Raw genomic sequence first — 20,649 nt, 5'->3', positions numbered from 1 at the left:
ACTGTAGCATATGATGTTTTAAGAATACTGTAGACATTGCACAGCTGCTTAAAAAGAAATATACATAGAGATGACAGATATAGCACAATTACAGTCTCTATATCTTCCATGCACGCATTTTTCTGATATTACTCATCGTAATATTTATAAAAACTCACCTCTACATTTTCCAAAAAAGTAAGAAAGCTCTTGTAACGTCTGCATGTGTCTGTAGATGGCAGTCTTAATTAAACTCTTTCCCCAGTCGCAGTGATCTGTTTGTAGAAAGTCTATGGTGTGAATCGACGTCTCCACATACTCTGTCCCTGTGTGTGCAAGTGTCAGATCGGTGAACGTGCATAATGGTATTTCAGCATCACAGACTAAGAAAAGCAGAAGAAAATTAACTACGTTTTGAATTGTTGTGCTTTAACTAAATATCCCTGCAATGTCAGTTACATTAATTAATTCCAGCTTCAGGTAGGTTGTGGTAAACCATTTGGATGATCGCCTTTATAAAGAGATCATTGTCAATTCGTATTTAGAGCAAACAGTACTGCCTGACTGGGTGATATTATGTTGGTGTTTAACTAGAGATGTACAGCAAGATCGTTTAATAATGAAAATGCATCTGTGCAGCGTATTTAACCCACGTCTGCTAACCGAGTAGAAATGTTCTTTAATTGCAGAAACCCAAAACACAACCTGCTAGACGCCTTGTTCCTACATGTCAGATTTAAATCAAATCACTGACCGTGTTATCAATACAATACCTAAAATCCGAATATCAGGTTAAAAACGTCCCCCTGGGCCTATCGGGAACTTTTATTAGGGTGCGAATTAAGTTCATACTGTACAGCTCAGTTTTTCATTCCAAATAATCACCTACATGGTTTACAACAAAAGTATTTACAGTACAGTCTTTAGAAATTGGTGGAATAATATTGATTTACAAATCTTGCAGGAGAGAAACTTTCTGGGTCTACTGTTGGATACATCTGATATACATTAAACCAAAGCAATTATAAGAAATCAGCTGGATTTTGCAAATGAACATCTTTCTTATTCTAAACTTCTCGTTTGTAGAGTTGTGAAAGAGAATAGTAATGATCAATCTAATATTAGAAAGCTGCTTGTCCTGATGGGTATCCTAGCAATCCCCATCCTGTCATGGGAACATGTGTTTTAAAATTTGGTCTTGAACACTGTCAGGGAGTTCATTGCGCTCAGCTGCCAATCAGATGAAGCAAATACTGATTTTGTATTCAATTGCTTCCTTGTGCTAATAATTATAGTTCTTATTTTTAAGAATATCACACGTATGGATAAGGATTTTACACTGTTTGCAAGATATCCATCTATATAATTTCCCATGGAGTAGTTTGTAAACACGTTACCCAGAACTGGCAGCTTATTCTTATTAGTTTTAATTGATTAAGAACAAAGTCACCTATGTTGCTGTTCATTTGATTAGCCATCTTGAATTTGCTACAGTCTCACATAAATATATTTCAAATTAAAAACACATGAAAATGAACTTGGAGCTGTGTAGATTTAGGAATATTGTGCTTTTGCTTTTTATTTGCAGTGTTGTAATGTATTGTAATTTAAATCATTGTTTGGATTAACTGTAATGGAGAAGCATGAAACTCCTATTGGTACCAATGGTAATGCAATCTGTCTCTTACTGTATTATGTTTAACTTTAATCTTTTGATGCCTTTTCCAGACTACGGCCAGTGCGCAGAGTACGTGCAATACAGCACCATCTGGTAAGATTGAGCTAATGTCTGTAGTTCGGATCTGAATGTTATCTGGACTTTATCCTTTATAAATATGAATCTTTTTAAGATACAAAATGTACCAGTAAATATGTTAAATCATAGCTTCTGTATATTAGTAAATTGTAGGCAAAAGGTGAACCCACACCTGGTGATTTTTTGGATTTGTCCTTATTTGCCCCCATCTTTGTATTCCTTACTGAGTTAGTGTGTTCCTAATCTGGAATGCTGGATCAGTGCATTGCGAATCCATTAGAATCAGCCTAATGGGATTCGTCCCACCTCCGCTTTTATTTTCTTAATTTTAACAAATCATTGGCTTTGTGGCATATATTCAGCATTTCCTTCTTTCAGGTCTGAGAATGTGCAGCTCACTTCCTGGCGTGGGATCGGGGTATAAAAACAGTTGAATCTAATTCGTCTTCAGAAATTACGTACCGGTGAGAGAAAGCAGACAATGAAAACATGCTCTTTTGAAGATACAGCAGACATAAAAAAGTGTTATCTTTTTATTTGTCTGTGTTTATCTTTTATGTGTAAGAAAATTCTGGGGATGCAAATACAACTCAATCAAGGAACCAATTTATTTTCCATTATTATTCTAATCACAATATGTTAGTTTAAAATACCTGTTCTATGAAGCTGTTGCTGTTGTGGAAATGGACACTAAATTATGGGAGATCTCTACACTCTATTTCATGAAAAAGTGTAGAAACACCTCTCTTGCATAATAGATTTGTGGTCATGTCAATTTTAATTTAGGATTTCTGGATGAGATGGTCCTTGTTCTCACATATTGTATATTTGTTTATTTTATTTCTTAAATAGTGTAAAAATGTCATATTTCGTGACTATTACTAATTCCTCAAGCTGATGTTTAACCCTTTTTAAAACAAACAAGGTAACAGGCTTATGTTAACATTATCTGACCTTTCCAAATCCTCTTAGAGGTCTGTAGTGTTCAGATTCTGTGTTAAACTGGGCAGAACATTCTGTTAAGTGCTTTTTCAACTGTGGAAGGTAATGTGCTTTAATCGTTTTTTTTTCAGCTTGGAAACTGCCCTGTCAGTTTTACTACAGAGCCTCAGTAAAGGAGGATCCATCACTGAATAGGGTGTGGGCTCATTTAACAAAAAAATGTATTTAGTATTTTACTTTCTTCATTATTTCATGCGGTAAGCACTGTCCACTGGGCAGTTTTGAGGATGATTTTAAGATACTTTCCTTTTCAGAGAATAATACTTTTCATCCCAAGCTGAAGGCCTGCTGGGGGTAGATAGGAGAGTTTATAATGTGATCGGCTTCCAGTTTTTTCCTTGTGTCTTACTGAATTCAGGCAGGCATATTCTGCCGGCTGTTAAACAGGAAACATGGGCAGATTGCCACTGAAAAACAGATGTGCCCTGGCAAGGACCACAAATCAAGCTGATGAGCATGATAAGCTCTTTGAAATGCTATTTTGGTTCTTTGTCATTTGTTTGAATAACTACAGTGAACTGGCACTTTTTGTGAAGTTAGACGATTAGAATTATAAACTGTAATTCTAAATGATGTGTGAGGTCAGCGTGCTTGATGTGCTTTTGTGTTTAATAAACTATATGATCCACCTGTGCACAGTATTTGAACAGAGCAAGTAAAGTGGTATATTTACTATAGTTTTGAAAAATGTTTTCTTCAAGTAACATCCAGACCATCACAGTTCTACCAGGCCCTAATATCCACTGTGGTTTACTTACACTTCCAAAGGGGATGGCCTATTGTATCTTTAGTCCACATAATATATGTAATTAGGTTACCAGGGAATAAGCTGCATAATGATAAGTCCTTTTTTTACCACAGATGATATACTGTATACTGCATCTCTCTTCTATGAAATTAAGGCTTTATTCATATACAGTAGAACATTATTATTGAATCTGTGGAAACCCGAACGCTTTTCCTATATACTACATTCATATACAGTATGTGGAGGAGGCAGTTAAGTTTTGCAACACACTTTATATTATCACCAAATACTCTGCTTGCATTTGGAGGTCAACTAGATAAGGAAATAAATGCTAAACACTGGTAGGAGTGTTTTATTAAGATACAGTAAGTGGTGAGGTGAAAAGGAACAATATTGTTAAAGGTATTAAATGGAGTTCACAAGTTTTGGAGGGATAGTAGCATACACTCCTGATTTGCCTAATGTTTATGAAAAATATAAATGAATATAATAAGCTCATTCTCTCCTTCACATTCTTCTTTTGCAAAACTTTCTCCATCTCATTTCCAAATATGCAGCTACCCCTCGGCCACTCCTCACTCTGCACAGGGGTCTTAGCCCCCTTGTCCTATGGCCAGGAGGTTGGTCCTCAGCCAAGCGGAGTAATAAACACTTAATAAACATTCTTCAATACACTTAATTATTGGGTGTTGTTTTTCTTTGTGAATTAAAATAGCTGAAGTAACAGTATTTAAATTAAATAAAGTTAGAAAAATCTTATACCGTAATTATATGAGCGAGTTAAAAATATATTGCTGGTAATTTCTGTGTTTTTCATTTAATTATGAAAAGCTTTATTAAGATGCTTCTAATATGTTCAAATTGAACATGACAGGCCAGTTGTTTGGGATATGGTGCAGATGTTTGGAGGGTAACCTGGGTAATACCTGATTCTGCTGTTTTAACAGATGTCTAATCACACTGGGTCAGAGGCAGAGGTGCTGTTGGAGAGAGTGGGGAATGCTGGTGTTATAACACTCAACAGACCAAAGGCCTTGAATGCTCTCAACTTGTCTATGATCAGACAGATATACCCACAGCTTAAGGTTTGTTTGATATACTTTTAGTCTGTGTTTTTTGTTAGTTTTTGTGACTTATTGTAATCTCTAACCTCCCATTTTTTTTATTAGTACGAAATTGGAAAGGAGATTTTTCTCCACCTCTAACACAGAATGAAAAGAAAAGAGTCTTTAACAAGTACATTAAAACACTTTAATGTACTTGTTGAAGGGAAGTGCACGAATAATAAAATGAGGTAAAAATAAATACTACATTCGGCAGGTTTAAAATTTAGGAATATCACTGGTATCCTATAGGGTAGGTCAGTTGCTTACAATTGGTATTATTTGTGTTTAATATGCATTTAGAAATTTAGTATATTTCTAACATAAAATTAAGAGCTTGTATATTAAGGATAAAAAAGGCTCAGGAACAATTTTCATTGATTGTATTGATTGAAATAGTTAAAAAATAAGTCACGCATATGGAATTAAAAAAGCCTACAATTGTGTTCTTTGGGCTGCAGAAATGTAATTCGTGATTGAATGGATATTTAGCAATAATCCCGATCAGTCCATTAAACTGAAGGATTACTGTTTATATAAAAAAAATAAATTCTGAAAAAAAAGTATGTACTTAAGTGTTTCTCTAGTAATAGTCCTTTGTAATTCACAGCATGAATTTCTCAAGACAGGCTGATGTTTCTTTACATTATATTCTGATTTCCTAATCTTGTAAAAGAGGATGTTTTGCATACTATTGATGTTCATTGTCTTCCTCTGGAATAATATACAGGATCAAATATTCTATTGGGACTAGCGTTATTGTCTTCTTATTAAATTCTACAATTTTCACAGCTATATCACAGTTGTTCTAAACAAAATTAATCTTCTACAAATTCAGTCGCTTTTAGACCAAAACTATGTCTAAAATAAATTACTGAAGTTATTATTATACAATATAGTATGTCTCCTGTTACAATAACATGTAGGGGTAGCAACTTTGGTAAATTCCAAATTTATGTAAATAGTTGTGTTATTTCTGGTGGGTAAATATCTTATGACTAGCACAGATTCAGAAGAAATACTCAATTTGGTCTTTGAATTACTCAGGATGTATTCCCTCTGCTGTCTAATCTGTGCATCTGAACTGTTATGTGTTATAGTCAGGTATTGGAAGCAGGACAGCTGCATATTTAGCTTATTGCAATACTCTGAGGGGACATGAAAAGAAGGGGGCTTTGGTAAAGATAATGTCTTCATAAAATGTGTTAGAATGCAGCATTAAAGGGAAATTCTGTCATAAAATAAAATATGTTCCGTGGTACGTGTTTTATAGCCTTAAAGGCTATTTTTAAGATATTAAAATGATTGAGCTTCTGTATTACAAATAGTTTACCCTTAAAGTGTTGTGGGAGTATGGAACAAGCTGCATTGCCATGTTTTTGAGGTTTCTTTCATGAAACAGCTGGATGAGATCCTTGGATCAATAAGCTGCTGACTACCAAATGGGCTACATGGGCTGAATGGCCTCCTTTTGTTTGTAACTTTTCTTATGTTCTTATGCCCTGTGCATGTAGAAGTGGGAAAAGGACCCAGAAACAGGCATTGTAATTATCAAAGGAGTTGGAGGCAAGGCATTTTGTGCTGGTGGTGATATCAGAGGTAAATGTTTCATGATCTTTCTGCTACAAAATATGATTTATTATCTATAGACAGAATAAGCATTTAAGTTTAATGCTATTATTTCCATGCATGTCTGACCAAACGAGGCTTAATACTTCAAATTGCACTGTAAAAGCTTCACACACTCTTCAAGGTAATGTGACTTTTTGTCTAAGCTACACAACTTTGTTTTTTCCTTTGTTAGAGGATTATAGGGAATGCTCTACAGTGTAGATGTGTGTATCTTGTGTTTCAGAAGTTCACTTTCATTTCAATATAACTGGTCTTTTTATGTTTGTATTACTGCATCATACTTCTGCATTATTAACTTAGAGGGATAATGTACACATATTTTTGGTATTAGGGTAAAACCAATAGAAATCTCACCAACTTTCAAAGTGCAGATAAGAAAGTGTTTTAATTTAATAAATGTCAAGAAAAACAGTTATTTTCACAAGAAACCAATTCCATTGGTATAATGATTTAAATCCCAAACAATCTCAAGGCATTTCACATGTAGGGAATCTGCTTCATTGAACACTGATAAGCAGCAGTAGAGAAAAGAGGAATCACCTTACTAATTGATTTAAGGGGGACATTTACAATATGCAAGCCACATGGAGGAAGCCTAAAATGGGATTTAGCCAGGACATCAAAGGTTAACATCCCCAGTCTTGGGATCTTTAATGACCAAGGAGTCAAGACTTTGGTTTAACATTTCATTTAATAATCTGTGACACCCTCACATCAAATAAGGGAAAGTAAGCTGAGCTGAGATTTCTTAAAGTGCTGTATGCTGGAACAAGTGAACCAAAAGACTAAAAAAGCAAACACAGCAACTAAAGTTAAATCAATTAACAGCTAAAGCGGTTAACAATTAAACAGCTAACAATTAAAGCTAAATCAGTTGATACCAATGATAAATCCTGTTCAGCATTTTAAGAGATTAAATAAAATGTAAAAATAGATCCCAAACAGGAAATTGAGTTCAGTAATCCTGTGCTTAAAAACTCAACCAGAGTCAAAGCCAGAAGACACTGGGGTTCCCCCTGGACAAGAGTTGGGAACCCTTGCTTTAATGTTAAGACTTAAAGTTCTAGCACTGACAGGATTTAGCCTTACTTATTTGCCCATCAAACCGTGATAGGGAATTGGTTTGGTCCAGGGGGAAGAGGGACACCTACTGGTTAACAGACATTAGAGACTTGTTATTCAGTGCGGTGATTTCCAACCCTGAGTCTAAGGGACCACTTTGTCTGCAGGTTTTTATTCCAGATGAGGTCTAAATAATCATCGTTAATTGATTTAACTTAAATTGCTGTGCTTGCTTTTTTAGTCTTTTGGTTTACTTGTTCCAGCATATAGCACTTTAAGAAATCTCAGCTTGGCATACTTTCCCTTATTTCTGACTACAAGACCACTGATGTGATCCCTGTATGATGAACAGATGCAGGTGAGGATGACAGCATGTCAGTCACTCCCACTATGAGTGCTTATTTCCTTCAGCAGCGGTCCAGCTAGTTACATTTCAAGCAGTTCTGAAACTCAGAAATCAGTACTGGGTTGATACCAATGACAAATCCTGTTCAGCATTTTAAGAGATTAAATAAAATTTAAAAATAGATCCCAAACAGAAAATTGAATTCAGTAATCCTGTGCTTAAAAACTGGGGTTCCCCTTGGACAAGAGTTGCGAACCCTTGCTTTAGTGTTAAGACTTCATGTTCTAGCACTGACAGGATCTAGCCTTGCTCAGATAATTCATTTTAAACCTGAAATCATATTAATTGTCTCTTTAACTAACAGAGTCTTTTGAACAAAAACTAAAAAAGAAGGCTTTCACAAATCACATGTGTCATGCTTAAGGCTCATTTTATCATTTTACTATTAGGTTTTGTAAGTCAGCCTTGAAAAATGTTGGTGCCTCTCAGTGAAAAAAAGACTGGAAAACTCTTGAAATTTGCGTACATCTGACTGTAGTCAGGTTTTGTTTTTTCAACAGGAGTCTTTTAATTTTGAAGGTTGCATAAACTGGCTTTCTTATCTCGTTTTCTATCTTCCCAGCTGTCACAGAAGCAGGGAGGTCTGGAGGCACTCTGGCCCAAGACTTCTTCCGTGAAGAATATATTCTAAACAATGCTATTGGTATGTACTTACAGTATGCGTAAACACTGTTATATGTAATTCTCAAAGGAAGTGTGCAGTAACAGCATGAACAAAGAAAAAGGTTTTCTTTTTGTAAAAATTGAATGTTTCGAATTATAATACATTACCAATTAACATTTAAATAATTTTAAGTGTAATAAAATAAAGAGAAGAGGAGTTTATCTTTTCCATCCTGTTTAATTTTTTTTAGCTTATCAAAACTCATTCTACTCCATATTCTCAAAATGTCTATTTAAATCCTGAATTCCTGAGAGGAGCTTGCCTGTTGGAAAATCAATGATGTGGAAATATTTTGGAAAGACATTAACATCAATTCAGACAGACACTTAATGGCCTGTGGCCGCAGTGAGTTTGAACAGAGCTTTCGTAACCTTGGCATGCAATATGATGCTATTGATTAACACTTTATACAGAAATATACATTTTTAAGTAAATACTGTATATGCCACTTGCACTGAAATATTTTAAAGTGTATTTTTCATATTTAGCCCATATTTTTCATATTTAGCTACTTTTCAGCATTTACATGTTTCCACTTGGTCAGCTTTTAATATCACATGGCCTTAACTATCATTTATATGCTGATGATACTCAAATATAAATCCATACCAAACCTGACACTAATGTGGCTGTCTCTATTCTATCTAATTGCATCTCTGACATAAAAACATGAATGACTCAAAATTTCCTACATCTTAATTGTGACAAGACTGACGTCATGCTTATTGGCACCCCCATCAACTTTGTAAAGCCAATCCTGTAAACCTGTCTGTGGATGGTACTGTACTTGAGCTTCAGTCTAAATTGAAAAACCTTGCGGTGATATTTGATTCAGGCTTAACATTTGACCCACATATGCAGCATATTGTTATAACATCTTTCTTTCACCTCATAAATATCACTAGACTACGCCGATGTTATCACTAACTGTGGCTGAAAAGCTGATCAACACATTTGTGTTTTCCCGAATTGACTACTGTAATGCTCTACTCGCTGGGGTATCTACTGTAAATCCACATTGAACAAACTCCAATATGTTAAAAATTCGGCAGCCAGAATCCTGACCAGGTCTAGTGCAAGTGATCACATTACCCCATCCTGGAGCCCTTGCACTGGATTCCTTCCAAATTCCGTGCGAACTTTAAAATCCTCATGCTCACCTATAAGGCTGTGCATGGCTGGGCACCTCAGTAACCTGTCTGAACTATTATTGCCCTACTCACCACCTCGTAACCTTCGCTCTTCTAATTCTGGTCTCCTAACTGTCCCCCAAGCCTGTCTACACTCTATGGGTGACAGAGCCTTCTCCTGTTATGCCCCTAAGCTCTAGAACTCTCTGCCCAAGGATATCAGAGAGTCACCTTCTCTAACTCCTTCAAATCCTGACTCAAAACCTTTTTTAGAAGAGCCTTTACTAACTGGTTCCATTCTTTACCCCTCTGCTCCTACTGTATTTAGTATCACCATTGTTTATTTTTAATTGTTGTTGTTGCTGTTGTTATTCTGTAAAGTGCTTTGAGAAGCCACCTTTAAAGGCGCTATATAAAATAGTTAATAATTATGTTTTTTTCAGTTGTGGTGTTGTAGAAACACCTCTCACAGGACTTTTCTAAATGTCAGCCTATACAGTACAATATATCTGTGATTTCTGAATCTTCAGTTCAGACAGCTGTTGTTCCGAATAATTTGCTTCTATAACGATAAACAATCAGTTTTTAATCATTACCCTCTAAAAATATTAAACTTGTGTTTATATTTGTGTTCTAGCCTTAAATTTATTAAAAGGTTTAATTATGTGTTAACTACATATTTTTGGTCTCTTGAAGGTACATTTCAGAAACCATATGTGGCCATTATTGATGGGATTACAATGGGAGGTGTAAGTAATCTTTTTAACTTTTGCTCATGTCAAAGCATATCTAAAATATGGAGAAAGATCATAAAAGTCTATATAATTAATGGAATTTATTTTAATAGGTTCTGCAGGTCGTATTTTTGCTTGAAAAAATGTTCTTCATTGCATTTTGACTAAAAACACCAGATCTGCTATGCAGAGCTGTGCTGTAAATTAGAATCAGTCTCTCGTGTTCTGTCACGTATCGATTAGTGGGCAGAAATATTTTTAGGGAGATTAAATGAACCTGTGACAGTTCAATATAGTCTAACCAACAGTTCCTTTTTTATTTCAGTGGATATAATAGAAATGATTAAAATTTGTAATAATCTGTTTGAAACAAACCAGAAAGGTAGAGTAATTGCATACCATAGGTGAAAGGAAAGATAAATGACATTGCAAAGCACAGTTAGTGTGTTTGCTTACAAAGGAAAATGTAGAAACAGTACAAAATAAAGATTGTTTCTGTACAAAGGCATGTAGGGTATAGTATGCAAGTCTGTTCCTCCTGGGTATTAACATAAAGTGTAAGCATGACATCGACAGCTCTGGTCTCTGCTGAGGTTTCTGATGCAGTGCACCCAATTTCCACCAGGTGGCAGTCATTATTTGGGATTAAAAGAAATTCCTAGGATCAAAAGAATTAGAATAAATTCTGGGCCTTGCCCATTTTTTTTTCAGGGCAATTTCAGTTAATCTCTGTATCAAAGCAAAAAAAACAAAACAAACAGAAGGCACATGAGAAGCTCCATAAAAAGCCAAGGCAGAAAATTGGGAAAGTGACAAAGGAGAATAGATCTAAAATGAACAAGCAATTCACTGATTCCTCCTGACACTGAATAGACTAACGTGATGATGCTGTGTGATTATTAGCAGGAACTAAACCTGTTTTTTTAAGGAATAAGCAAAAAATTATTTCACAGCAAATTAGGGTTCTGCTTCGCTTCACAACAATGCGATTCGAGCATGCATGCAAATGAATCAAATACAATATGAATCAAAGACAAATCAGCATGCATGACATACACTGGTTAAACTGCAGGTCCTTAAGGGCAGATGGAGCCTTGTGGAGATCCAATACATTATTTTCTTTGTTTCGCTTGCCAATTGCTATCAGGAGCTCAGATTAAATTAGGTGCTTGGTTTATGCAGTACAGGAGTTCGATTGAGTGTGGATGAGATCGGTGGTCCTGGGCTGTGTAACAGCAGCCCATTCCTGAAGCCTGCATCAGGAGGGTGTGGCAGTATCTGAATGCCACAGCAAGTGGTGGATAAAATGCTGTTCAGGGGTGGTTTGTATTCTCATGTCTGTTTAGAAGTTTTATGTCATGGCTCTTATACAGTAGATATTGTACATGGTCTTGCTTTGCCACGTGTAGCTGAGGTTACAGTACTGTTCATTTTCCTCTTGGGAACCTTGTAGTTGCAGTTTAAATAAGACATATTCTGGGTACAGGCTGGCAAAATCTAAAAGGCAGGGCTTATTTTGTGTGTGGCATAAAGACTATCACTAATTGAACATCAAACTAGCAATTTCCTAATTCTGCACACTTCAGTACATTGAGTTTTCTTACAGCTAGAGGGCATAGAAATGAATATAAAATAAATAGGAGATATCCAATGCTTTTAATGTATTACAGATTCTTGAAGTGTCAGGTCATGAGAGAATTATTAATCAGTGTATCTTACTAGAAAAACACCCTGTCATGTGCACTCATAAAAAAAAATATCGCTAGAATTGAGAGCTCACGGAGAGTCCTGAGTCTTCACAAGGCTCTGGGGATATAGGACAAAAATCACATTACTTAACTGTGTCCATTTGTCACTTGTTTATATGCTAGGAAGTGACTTTTTTCTTTCTTCTCTTTGATATACCATAACGTCTTTTACATCTTTCATTCGGGTTTTACAAAACCATTAGATAATTCTATTGATTTACAGCTGTGATGTCACTTTATTTTACCAGCAGCATTCGCCCCGGATGAATATTTGTACATAAATGCTATACATTTCATTAACAAATTGCTTGGGCTTGGTTCCACTGTAATGTCACTGAGCTCAATAATACAGACCTCTTCAGATCAAACGCAGGATTCCCGTGAATTCCCATTAATGGAAAGCAGCAAGGTTTATTTCTGAGATTACCTTCACGACTTGACCAGTTCATCTGCATCAAACCCCATACTTTACACATTAAATTGACAATAGAACTGATCAGTAGTATTCACCTCTTTATTTTATCTCTTTCAATGAATCGTGGCAAATAAGAACAATCTTATCTTCCCTATAAGCATTTTAGATAACAAGCTGAGTACTTTACATCTTCACTGGCTCCAAAGGTCAGATGCATTTCTGGATGGGTGTTTTTATGTGCTGAGTAATTATGCCAATTTCTATGTCAGACCATTGAGGTGTGTTCTGTCCTGAATTTCACATACGTACTCACAGCCAGATGAATGTGCAATGTTGATTTAACCTGATTTACTGAGGACACCTTTACAAAGCGTCTCTACAATTGCTGAATGTACGTACAGTAATCATATGTCTCAGAATCCTGATCCACCTGCTTGTAAGACATACAGTAACAACATAACATAACATAACCAATCCTATGATTATTTTGTTTGTAAAAGTAATGAATGATGTCCTATTGTGGGCAACAGTGAGCATTTTATCCCTAGAAGATCTCTTGGTACATTAATGAAATACAATCAATTGATTTTGTATTGATACAAACATTACAATACATTTCATAGAAACAACATGGCTCGTTTTTACAAAGTAACAGTGGAGGTCACTGGGCAATACACAGGGCAGGGATGCAGTTTTCTTACATGTTTCTGTCACGATATTAGTTCTCCCTCCTTAAGGATGCTCCAGCCCTTTCACTCAAGACTTTATTCTGTGCACCTGTTTCCCATTCCCAGACCACCTTAAAAGCCAGGCGCTGACGCTCATCCGGGCTCTGCATCTGATTTCCATATCGTGCGAGTCCGGGACCTGGAAGCGCCTGATCCCGTTAAGGTTTTAACCTCGGTTGCCGTTCCCGTTCCCTCTCCGCCGGTTCCGACCCGGCCTTCGTGTTTTTAATTCCTTCTTCTGATGGATCTCCTGGTTTTGGACTTACCCTTGCGTTTTGGATTTTCCCTAAGGACTACTCTCTCTCGGATTGTTCGCCTTGGCCACACCTCCCCCGTGCACCAGCACACCTTGGGCACGCCCCCTTGTCTTCTGCCCCGTATTCCTGCATGACGTTTCCCTAGTGTTTCCCCACTCCGTCGGACTGTGTCGTCCGCATAGGGTCCGGAAAGAATTGTTCGTTACAGTTTCTGGTTACTTCAATACAGTTACGGTACTTTTTAAAAATACGTTTTAAATTTGATTCAAAATGACATTCCAAATTGTTTTGTTGTCCTTTAATGTAACAGAGAGATGCTGATTTTAGAAGAAGCTGAGCTGTCTACACCTTTATTAGACGGCTTCATGCTCTTGAAATTAGAATTTCCAATTTAAGGTATTGATAGTAGTTACTACTGTATGTTCAATATATTTTTAAAGGTTTTTTATTAACATGGAAAGATAGGTGTTATCATCTAGAATGGCTGTAATCGCCTTCAGTTTTTCCTTTCATCCATCCATTTTCCAACCGCTTTATCCAAAAAGAGGTGGTGGGGGAGCTGGAGCCTATCACAACCATCAACGGGCACAAGACAGGATACACCCAGGACAGGATACCAGTCATCGCAGGACAGACACAGGCACACACTCACACCAGGGCTAGTATTCCTGCCTACAGTATATCTTTGGACTCTGGGAAGAAACCATAGCACCTGTTAAATTATTGCGAACATGGGGAGAACATACTGTACAAACTCCATGCAGATTGTACCCCAAGTCCATTATTGAACCCAGGACTTCAGCACTGGGAGGTAGTATTCACCAGGTTCAATAGGTACTGTAACTCATCACATGAAGATCAATGTTAAGCTTTAAAAGGAAAACAGACGTACTGAAACAGCTGTCTTTTGACTAATTACTTTATTATTTGTTAAGCAGTGCTTCCCAAGTAGCTGGTTTCACTATCATGAGAGGCTATACAGTACCTATGAGAGGCAGGTCATGGGAAAATATTAGTCCTATGTTAGTGCTCCACTTTATTTCTGTTAAGTGTGAAATAACAGAAGGTGTTGTGTGACAACACAAGACAAGAAATGTGTGTTGATGGGTTTGCAAGTGAAAGGTAATGTACACACAAAAGGGCTAATATAAGAGGAAAGACACTCTTAGAATTGTGAAGGAACTGGGACATTCAGGCCCATCTATCTACCATAAACCTGTCAGCAGTCATTAACGGCTCATACTGTAGCTGTCAGTATTTGATGCTGACACTCCTGCAGTTATCATATAATAGCTTGGCATTGTTCTTCCCTAATTGGATTTTGTGCATTGACGTGGACAAGAAAGAACCTCAGTTTTCAGCTGATTCCTGGTTGTGTGTCTCGTTTTGGTGGTATTGGAGTGCAGGAAATCACTGCAGTCTCTGGTGGGGAACAGCTTTTAATTTGGTACGTAGTGGTGTGGGGTCCTGTACCTTTCATGGCAGCTGTTGGAAATTTTGGGTAACCCACTGACAAGATTTGAAGGAGAATGAAAAACGACCCTCTGGATTTTGAGAGTACAAGTTTTGTAAGAATAAAAGTGACTATTGTAAATGACACTGAATTGTTTTGGCAGTTTAAACTCCCTTAATTAGGTCAAGGAGAGCTGAGAAACCCTTCAAACACAAGTCTGTCAATTCAGTAGTGGATGAGTTGATGCCTGAAGGCTGGCTTGTGCTTTGCTCTGTGGGATAGGAACAGGATATTGGATATTGGTGGAAGCGCACACGTCAGTTACACAGCTGAAGAAGAAAGAGGGTGATTAGAAACATCTGCTTGACAGGATGATAGTTAATAACTGAAATAACAGAAGGAATGATGGCACAATCTGACCAGAAAAGCCCACGTATTAATTGTCATGGACATGTATAGTAGATGTCATTTTAGTAGGTGAAACAAGCTAGTGGCTACCCTTTTCGTGCTGTTGTGAAATTCAGTGTTTTACTGTACCTCCTGCTCCCTGAATGAATAACTGTGGGAGGATTATGACTCTTGAGTATTTATTTTATTAATTCTGGAGTCTTTTTATATCTTGCGTAAATAAATCAACAGGGAGAGCTGACGTAAATAATCTGTGCACAAATTCCCCCGATACTTAGGAAATTGTTCCATCAATACTCTTTTATCAAAATTGTCATGTATTTATAGAAGGACAAAAATGCTAGATTATTCTTAGTGAAGTAATCAAGTCAAAAGCATCTGTTGATATATTTCATACTGTTCCCAAATAGGGGCTCACATAAATAGACACAGTGATCTCATAAAAAAAACTGTAAAAATAAATTCTGAAATTAGGCATTTCTCAGGTGGGTTAATCAGTAAAAAGCTCCCTCAGAATACAGATTGAGGCCTATGGTGAGACGGCACCTTCTTGAGTCTGGGCTGCCATAACAGTTTGTATAGTGGTGCACAAGTGCCTGAACAATCCTAGGGTTGCATCAGCTTGGGTTGGCAACGATATTTATGTACCAGTGAGCTTTCAATGTTGTCTAGAACAGTGGGCATCCCTCTTGTAGTTGATGCCAGCACTATTGGGGAACTGTGGAGCCAACAGTCTGAATCAGAACTGACATGGCGCTGTTAGGGAGAAACAGTGACAAATCCTAAAAAAAGTGCCTTGCTTGGAAAGATTGCCCCCCAAATTTTGTTTTGGTTTCAATAAGATGCATCTTAATTCCTTAGTGCCTGTGAAGTATAGAACCCTTTGCATTTAGAAATATCAGAACTGTACTAAAACATGTTAGTGAGACTACAGTATGCACAATAAATTTATCAAAACAGATCTTCAGAGTAGGGGTGCAGGAATCCCTGGGTTACTAAGTTGACACAGTGTTCTTGTCTGAAGTTTCACCAGCACTCCAGGACTGCCGAAAAGGAACCCTGTGATATGGAATTGCAAAGACAGAATTCTGTGTTTTTGAAGAAAACTCTGATCTTTGCTCTTCGGGTAAGAGAAGGTACAAAAGGCAGACTTGGTGTCGAGGGCTGTAGGAAATCAACATTTATTATTGAATAGCGTCAGAATATGTTGATTTCCTACAGCCCTCTACCTCGTGTTTCAAATGGCACCACAGGTAATTTTAATGAAAGGTTTATTATAAGGAGTGTCTATGAATTATGTGTATAACTTATATACTGTACAATATACAGTATATGCTATGGGCTTACTGTCTGTGCACTATATAGAAATAATAGTTAACCATGCCCTCCTGCTGAGCCCCAATAAGGGTGAAGCAGCTGTCCCTGGCTGCTACAGTACCTTTGACATTATTTATGGAAGGCAGAGATTGTTCAGGTTCTGCTTTTCAATGTTGCATAAACAACTGTAGTATTTTTGTACTGTAGAAATGTGGCAATCTTGGCATTAGAACAGTTCATCTGTTACAACATTGCAAAAAATTACATTATATTCACATTCATATTCCCATAGCTTGCTCTAAAAATACCCTGTAACCCTAAAAGGTGTTGCTTATAAGACATGTGTTTATATAGTTTTTTTTTATTTTGTAATAAATACACTTTAGGGAATAAAGCAACTGTGAGTTCCCATTTACATGTAAACCTACAGTAACACATGCTTAGTGGGAAAAGGACATTCAGAAGATTCTGTCAGTATATTGAGTAGGTGGACTGGAAAATCCAAAGGGAAAATGGATATGTCTCTTTGCATGAGAAGGGCATTTTATTTTTAACATTCTGTGAGCGTTTTTTTCAACATTAGATATTCTCCAGACGAAGCACATTAACCTATAAAGTATATTTCTTTAAAGAAGTGAGACCTTCCCAAACTCCTTTGGAACGGGACAAAACATCTGTTTTAACAGTAAGATTGCTGTCATTAGCATTAGCTTCCATAAGGCTGATTTGCCCATTAGTACAGCTGCTTCAACCCCTATCTGCTTGTGCTTGAGATGATTTGTCCATTATAGTCATTTGGAAAATTGCTTGCAGCAATTATGTGAATCCTTATGTAGAGGATTTCTATGGCAAATTGGTTGACTTTCAGGCGTCCTGAATTACTCCTTGATCTTTGCCAGTGAGGGGCTGTGCTTCCAGAAGGCTGACGCATTTTGAAAGCATGATGAAGCAAATTTTACCCAGTGTTCTTTCATTATTAGTTATCTGAAGTTTTTGAAAAAAAAAGTAAACAAAATTCAGAAATTCACATTGTGTGGTAAGGCCATTGTGAGAAACAGCTGTTCCTTTTTTCCAGTCACAGAATTCATAGCCATGTAAATTAAATATCTTTAATTAAGAACCCTGATTGATTACCTGAAATTCTCACATTCATTTTCTAATTATTGTTAGCTTAGCAGAATTCCTTATTTACCCATCTTTGTTAATTGGGGATAGATTTGTACACAGCCCAACCTGTGTAAAGTTAGCCATTTACACAGCAAGGCATTTTTCCTGAGCAAAGTAATTTGTGACAGACTGTAACTTGCTCAGTGGTACAAGAGCAGCCATCTCATCCTGGATTTAAATCCTACCCGGAGCTCTAACATATTAGTCTACACTATTATTCAGCCCCTCCCATTGTCCTGCAGCCTTGGTAGTACCCCCACCAAGGGGACTCCTTGTGGATTAAAGTTAGATGGCCACTGCATCAGCAGTAGCACTCCAAACCTCCTCCATCCCCCAGCAGCACCGTGGATCTGAGCAATATAAAGCTCTGTGTAAGCCAGAATCCAGTAGATCTGGGCAATGTAAAGCTCTGTGTAAGCCAGAATCCAGTAGATCTGAGCAATGTAAAGCTCTGTGTAAGCCAGAGTCCATTAGATCTAGGCAATGTAAAGCTCTGTGTAAGCCAGAATCCAGTAGATCTGAGCAATGTAAAGCTCTGTGTAAGCCTGAATCCAGTGAAACCAAGAGAGGGAATGCAGAGGCTCCCAGCGTGGTGGCAGCATCTTTTAAGATGCAGTGAGACCAGGCAACTGCATTGGTCCAGGAAATACAGTAAGTTTTTCTGTCACCTTCAAGTCCCTTTTCTGTGTTGGAAGTGCTCATAAGAGTTGATGTGAATCCTGCAATAAAAAGACACAAACAGAGGAAGCTAGTCCCTCTCTTTTGTCCCTGAGGTCAGACAGATTATACATTGGGTGTGTGGACAGCCCTGACCCCCAGGGGTGTCATAAGCACTCATTACAGAACAGAGACAGTACGGACAGAAGAGGCAGGAAGCTTGTATTGCATTTGCAAGCCCTGGAAAAGAGGACTGGAACATGACTCATTAAAATACCTATTGTATTTCTATGTGATTTCCTTTGTCACTTCAGTGTGGACAAGAGAAAGATGAGTTTCCTGTAAGACTTTTGCAATCATTTTTTTTTAGTTAAGTTTGTAATTAAGTAGCAGTCACCCAGAATACATCAGAATTTTACTTCCACATGACAAGACCAGACTTCCTTCAAGTGGATGTGAAAATATGGAGTCACGGTGCTAAATTATGTAGACCAGGGGTTGCCAACCTATCACACGTGTGACTTTATTGGCTACCCAATGAAAGCTTAGAGGACCCTTCACACCCTTTGTTTAATGAATCCCAATTACACCCCTCAGAGCACCAATAGAGGTTTCCCAATCTAAAAACAAACAAGTTTAAGTTCTCATTATTACATCAAGCTATAACCCTGCTCAACAGATGGTTTCTTGTGTACAGTAAGTATACAGTACGTGTATTGTTTATTTGTGTGTTTTTTATATTGTCTGCTGCTGTCACACACTCTCTCTCTCTCTCTCTCTCTCCTCTCTCTCTCTCTCTCTACCACCCCAGTAATGTAATAATGAAAAACAGGCTGTAGAACTAATGTTTCTAGCCAACATTACCACCCATATGAATGAATTCAATCTCCGGCGGCAGGGTTCAGATCAAACTATTATGGTTCTTTTCCAAACATGGCAGGCATTCCTTGCAAAACTTGCCATTTTTTCTTGGGACATTGACACTACAACTATCCGCTATTTCCAGCCTCTTAATAACTTTCAAAACATTGCACAGTCCGTCATGCTGAGTTTGGAGTGAACATGCAAGAACTGCCTTCAGGATTTTACTTTCAGTTTTTAGGATTGCCAGTATTTTGGCCTGCTGTTTTCTTTTCTGTTTAACCCAGACAGCTTTGATACCAGTAACACGATTTTTTCAGGGTTTTGGTGGATGGGCATTGAGGATTTTGAAATGCAGTTAATTGAATGACAGAGCTCAAAGTTCTGGAATTTGCAAAACACACTTGAGGTTATGGACAGTGATCACGACATCTCTGTCATGACCTGTTGGAAGTCCCGGCCAGTGAAATATAACTTTTTTAAGAAAGTGGTATTTTCACTGCTCTCAGCATTAAGATGAACATACCTTTGTGAACAGGTATTTTCACACATGAAGTCCGTTCTTTGTCCATCCTTTGCTGGTTAACTAGGACTATTCAGAAGCTTGCATGCTGCTTAAAGTGTCAAGAGATTGGAGAACTCAGCAAAGTATAGCAAAGGCAAGCATCACACAAAATAATAATACCTTTTAATTTATTATTTTTCAATATTTTAATATTATTTTTTTAATCACTGTGGGGCTATTCTTGACTTTCAAAAAGTATCAGTGGCGTGCAAACCTGTAAAAACAATGTGCAAGCTCTTCTGAAAGGTTGCTGGCCGCTGATATAGAAAATGAATATACTGTAAGTGTTAGAACATATTCAGTTATAAACACATTAATATATTTCAAATATCTAAGCTTTATATATATTACGTATTCCAATGAATTGATAAAAGGTTAGATTGTTGCATTGCAGTTTGTTCATATCAGAATTCCATCTAAGTTATTTGAGTGGTGGTCCATGTTTTTGCATTTGTCAAGCATTTGACATTTATGTCGGTCATATTCTTAAAAATTACTGCAAGAGGAAGTCTAGCTGAGCTCCCAGCACATCTGTTTCGTCTTAAAAAAATTTATTTAAAAAGGTTATTGTAAGGATTTGTATTTGCCAGACTTTCTAATGATGCATGTTGATTGCATGAGGATAGCAGTGTTTACAGTATTTATCAAGCGGACCCTGAATCAGAATATTTTGCTTATTTAGTTCATTAGAAATAATGTTTACAAGGACTATTCAGCTTCTTAAAGTCAATTGTGAAATAGACACATTCTTTTATATTATAGATTCAATTCTAAATTAAAGTAAAACTCTATTAAAATGACAGGCCCAAGGTTAACATGAATAATGATGAGAGGAAATAAAATACTAGTGAACAAGC

The 20,649-nt window shown here is 37.0% G+C and overlaps 1 protein-coding gene across 1 annotated transcript in view; it reads left to right on the top strand.

Moving 5' to 3' along the window:
- Window positions 1-279: 279 nt before the first annotated feature.
- Window positions 280-20,649, top strand: part of hibch (3-hydroxyisobutyryl-CoA hydrolase) — a 61,856-nt gene continuing 41,486 nt past the window's right edge. The window contains exons 1-6 of the mRNA XM_006636626.3: window positions 280-459; window positions 1,708-1,750; window positions 4,433-4,570; window positions 6,103-6,187; window positions 8,251-8,331; window positions 10,179-10,231. Of these exons, the coding sequence (XP_006636689.2) occupies window positions 428-459; window positions 1,708-1,750; window positions 4,433-4,570; window positions 6,103-6,187; window positions 8,251-8,331; window positions 10,179-10,231 (432 nt within the window). The 5' untranslated portion in view covers window positions 280-427. The remainder of the gene's footprint in view (window positions 460-1,707; window positions 1,751-4,432; window positions 4,571-6,102; window positions 6,188-8,250; window positions 8,332-10,178; window positions 10,232-20,649) is intronic.

This window comes from Lepisosteus oculatus, chromosome 12, assembly GCF_040954835.1.
Source record: "Lepisosteus oculatus isolate fLepOcu1 chromosome 12, fLepOcu1.hap2, whole genome shotgun sequence".
NCBI classification, from domain to species: domain Eukaryota; kingdom Metazoa; phylum Chordata; class Actinopteri; order Semionotiformes; family Lepisosteidae; genus Lepisosteus; species Lepisosteus oculatus.
This window is presented reverse-complemented; position numbering and strand designations above follow the sequence as displayed.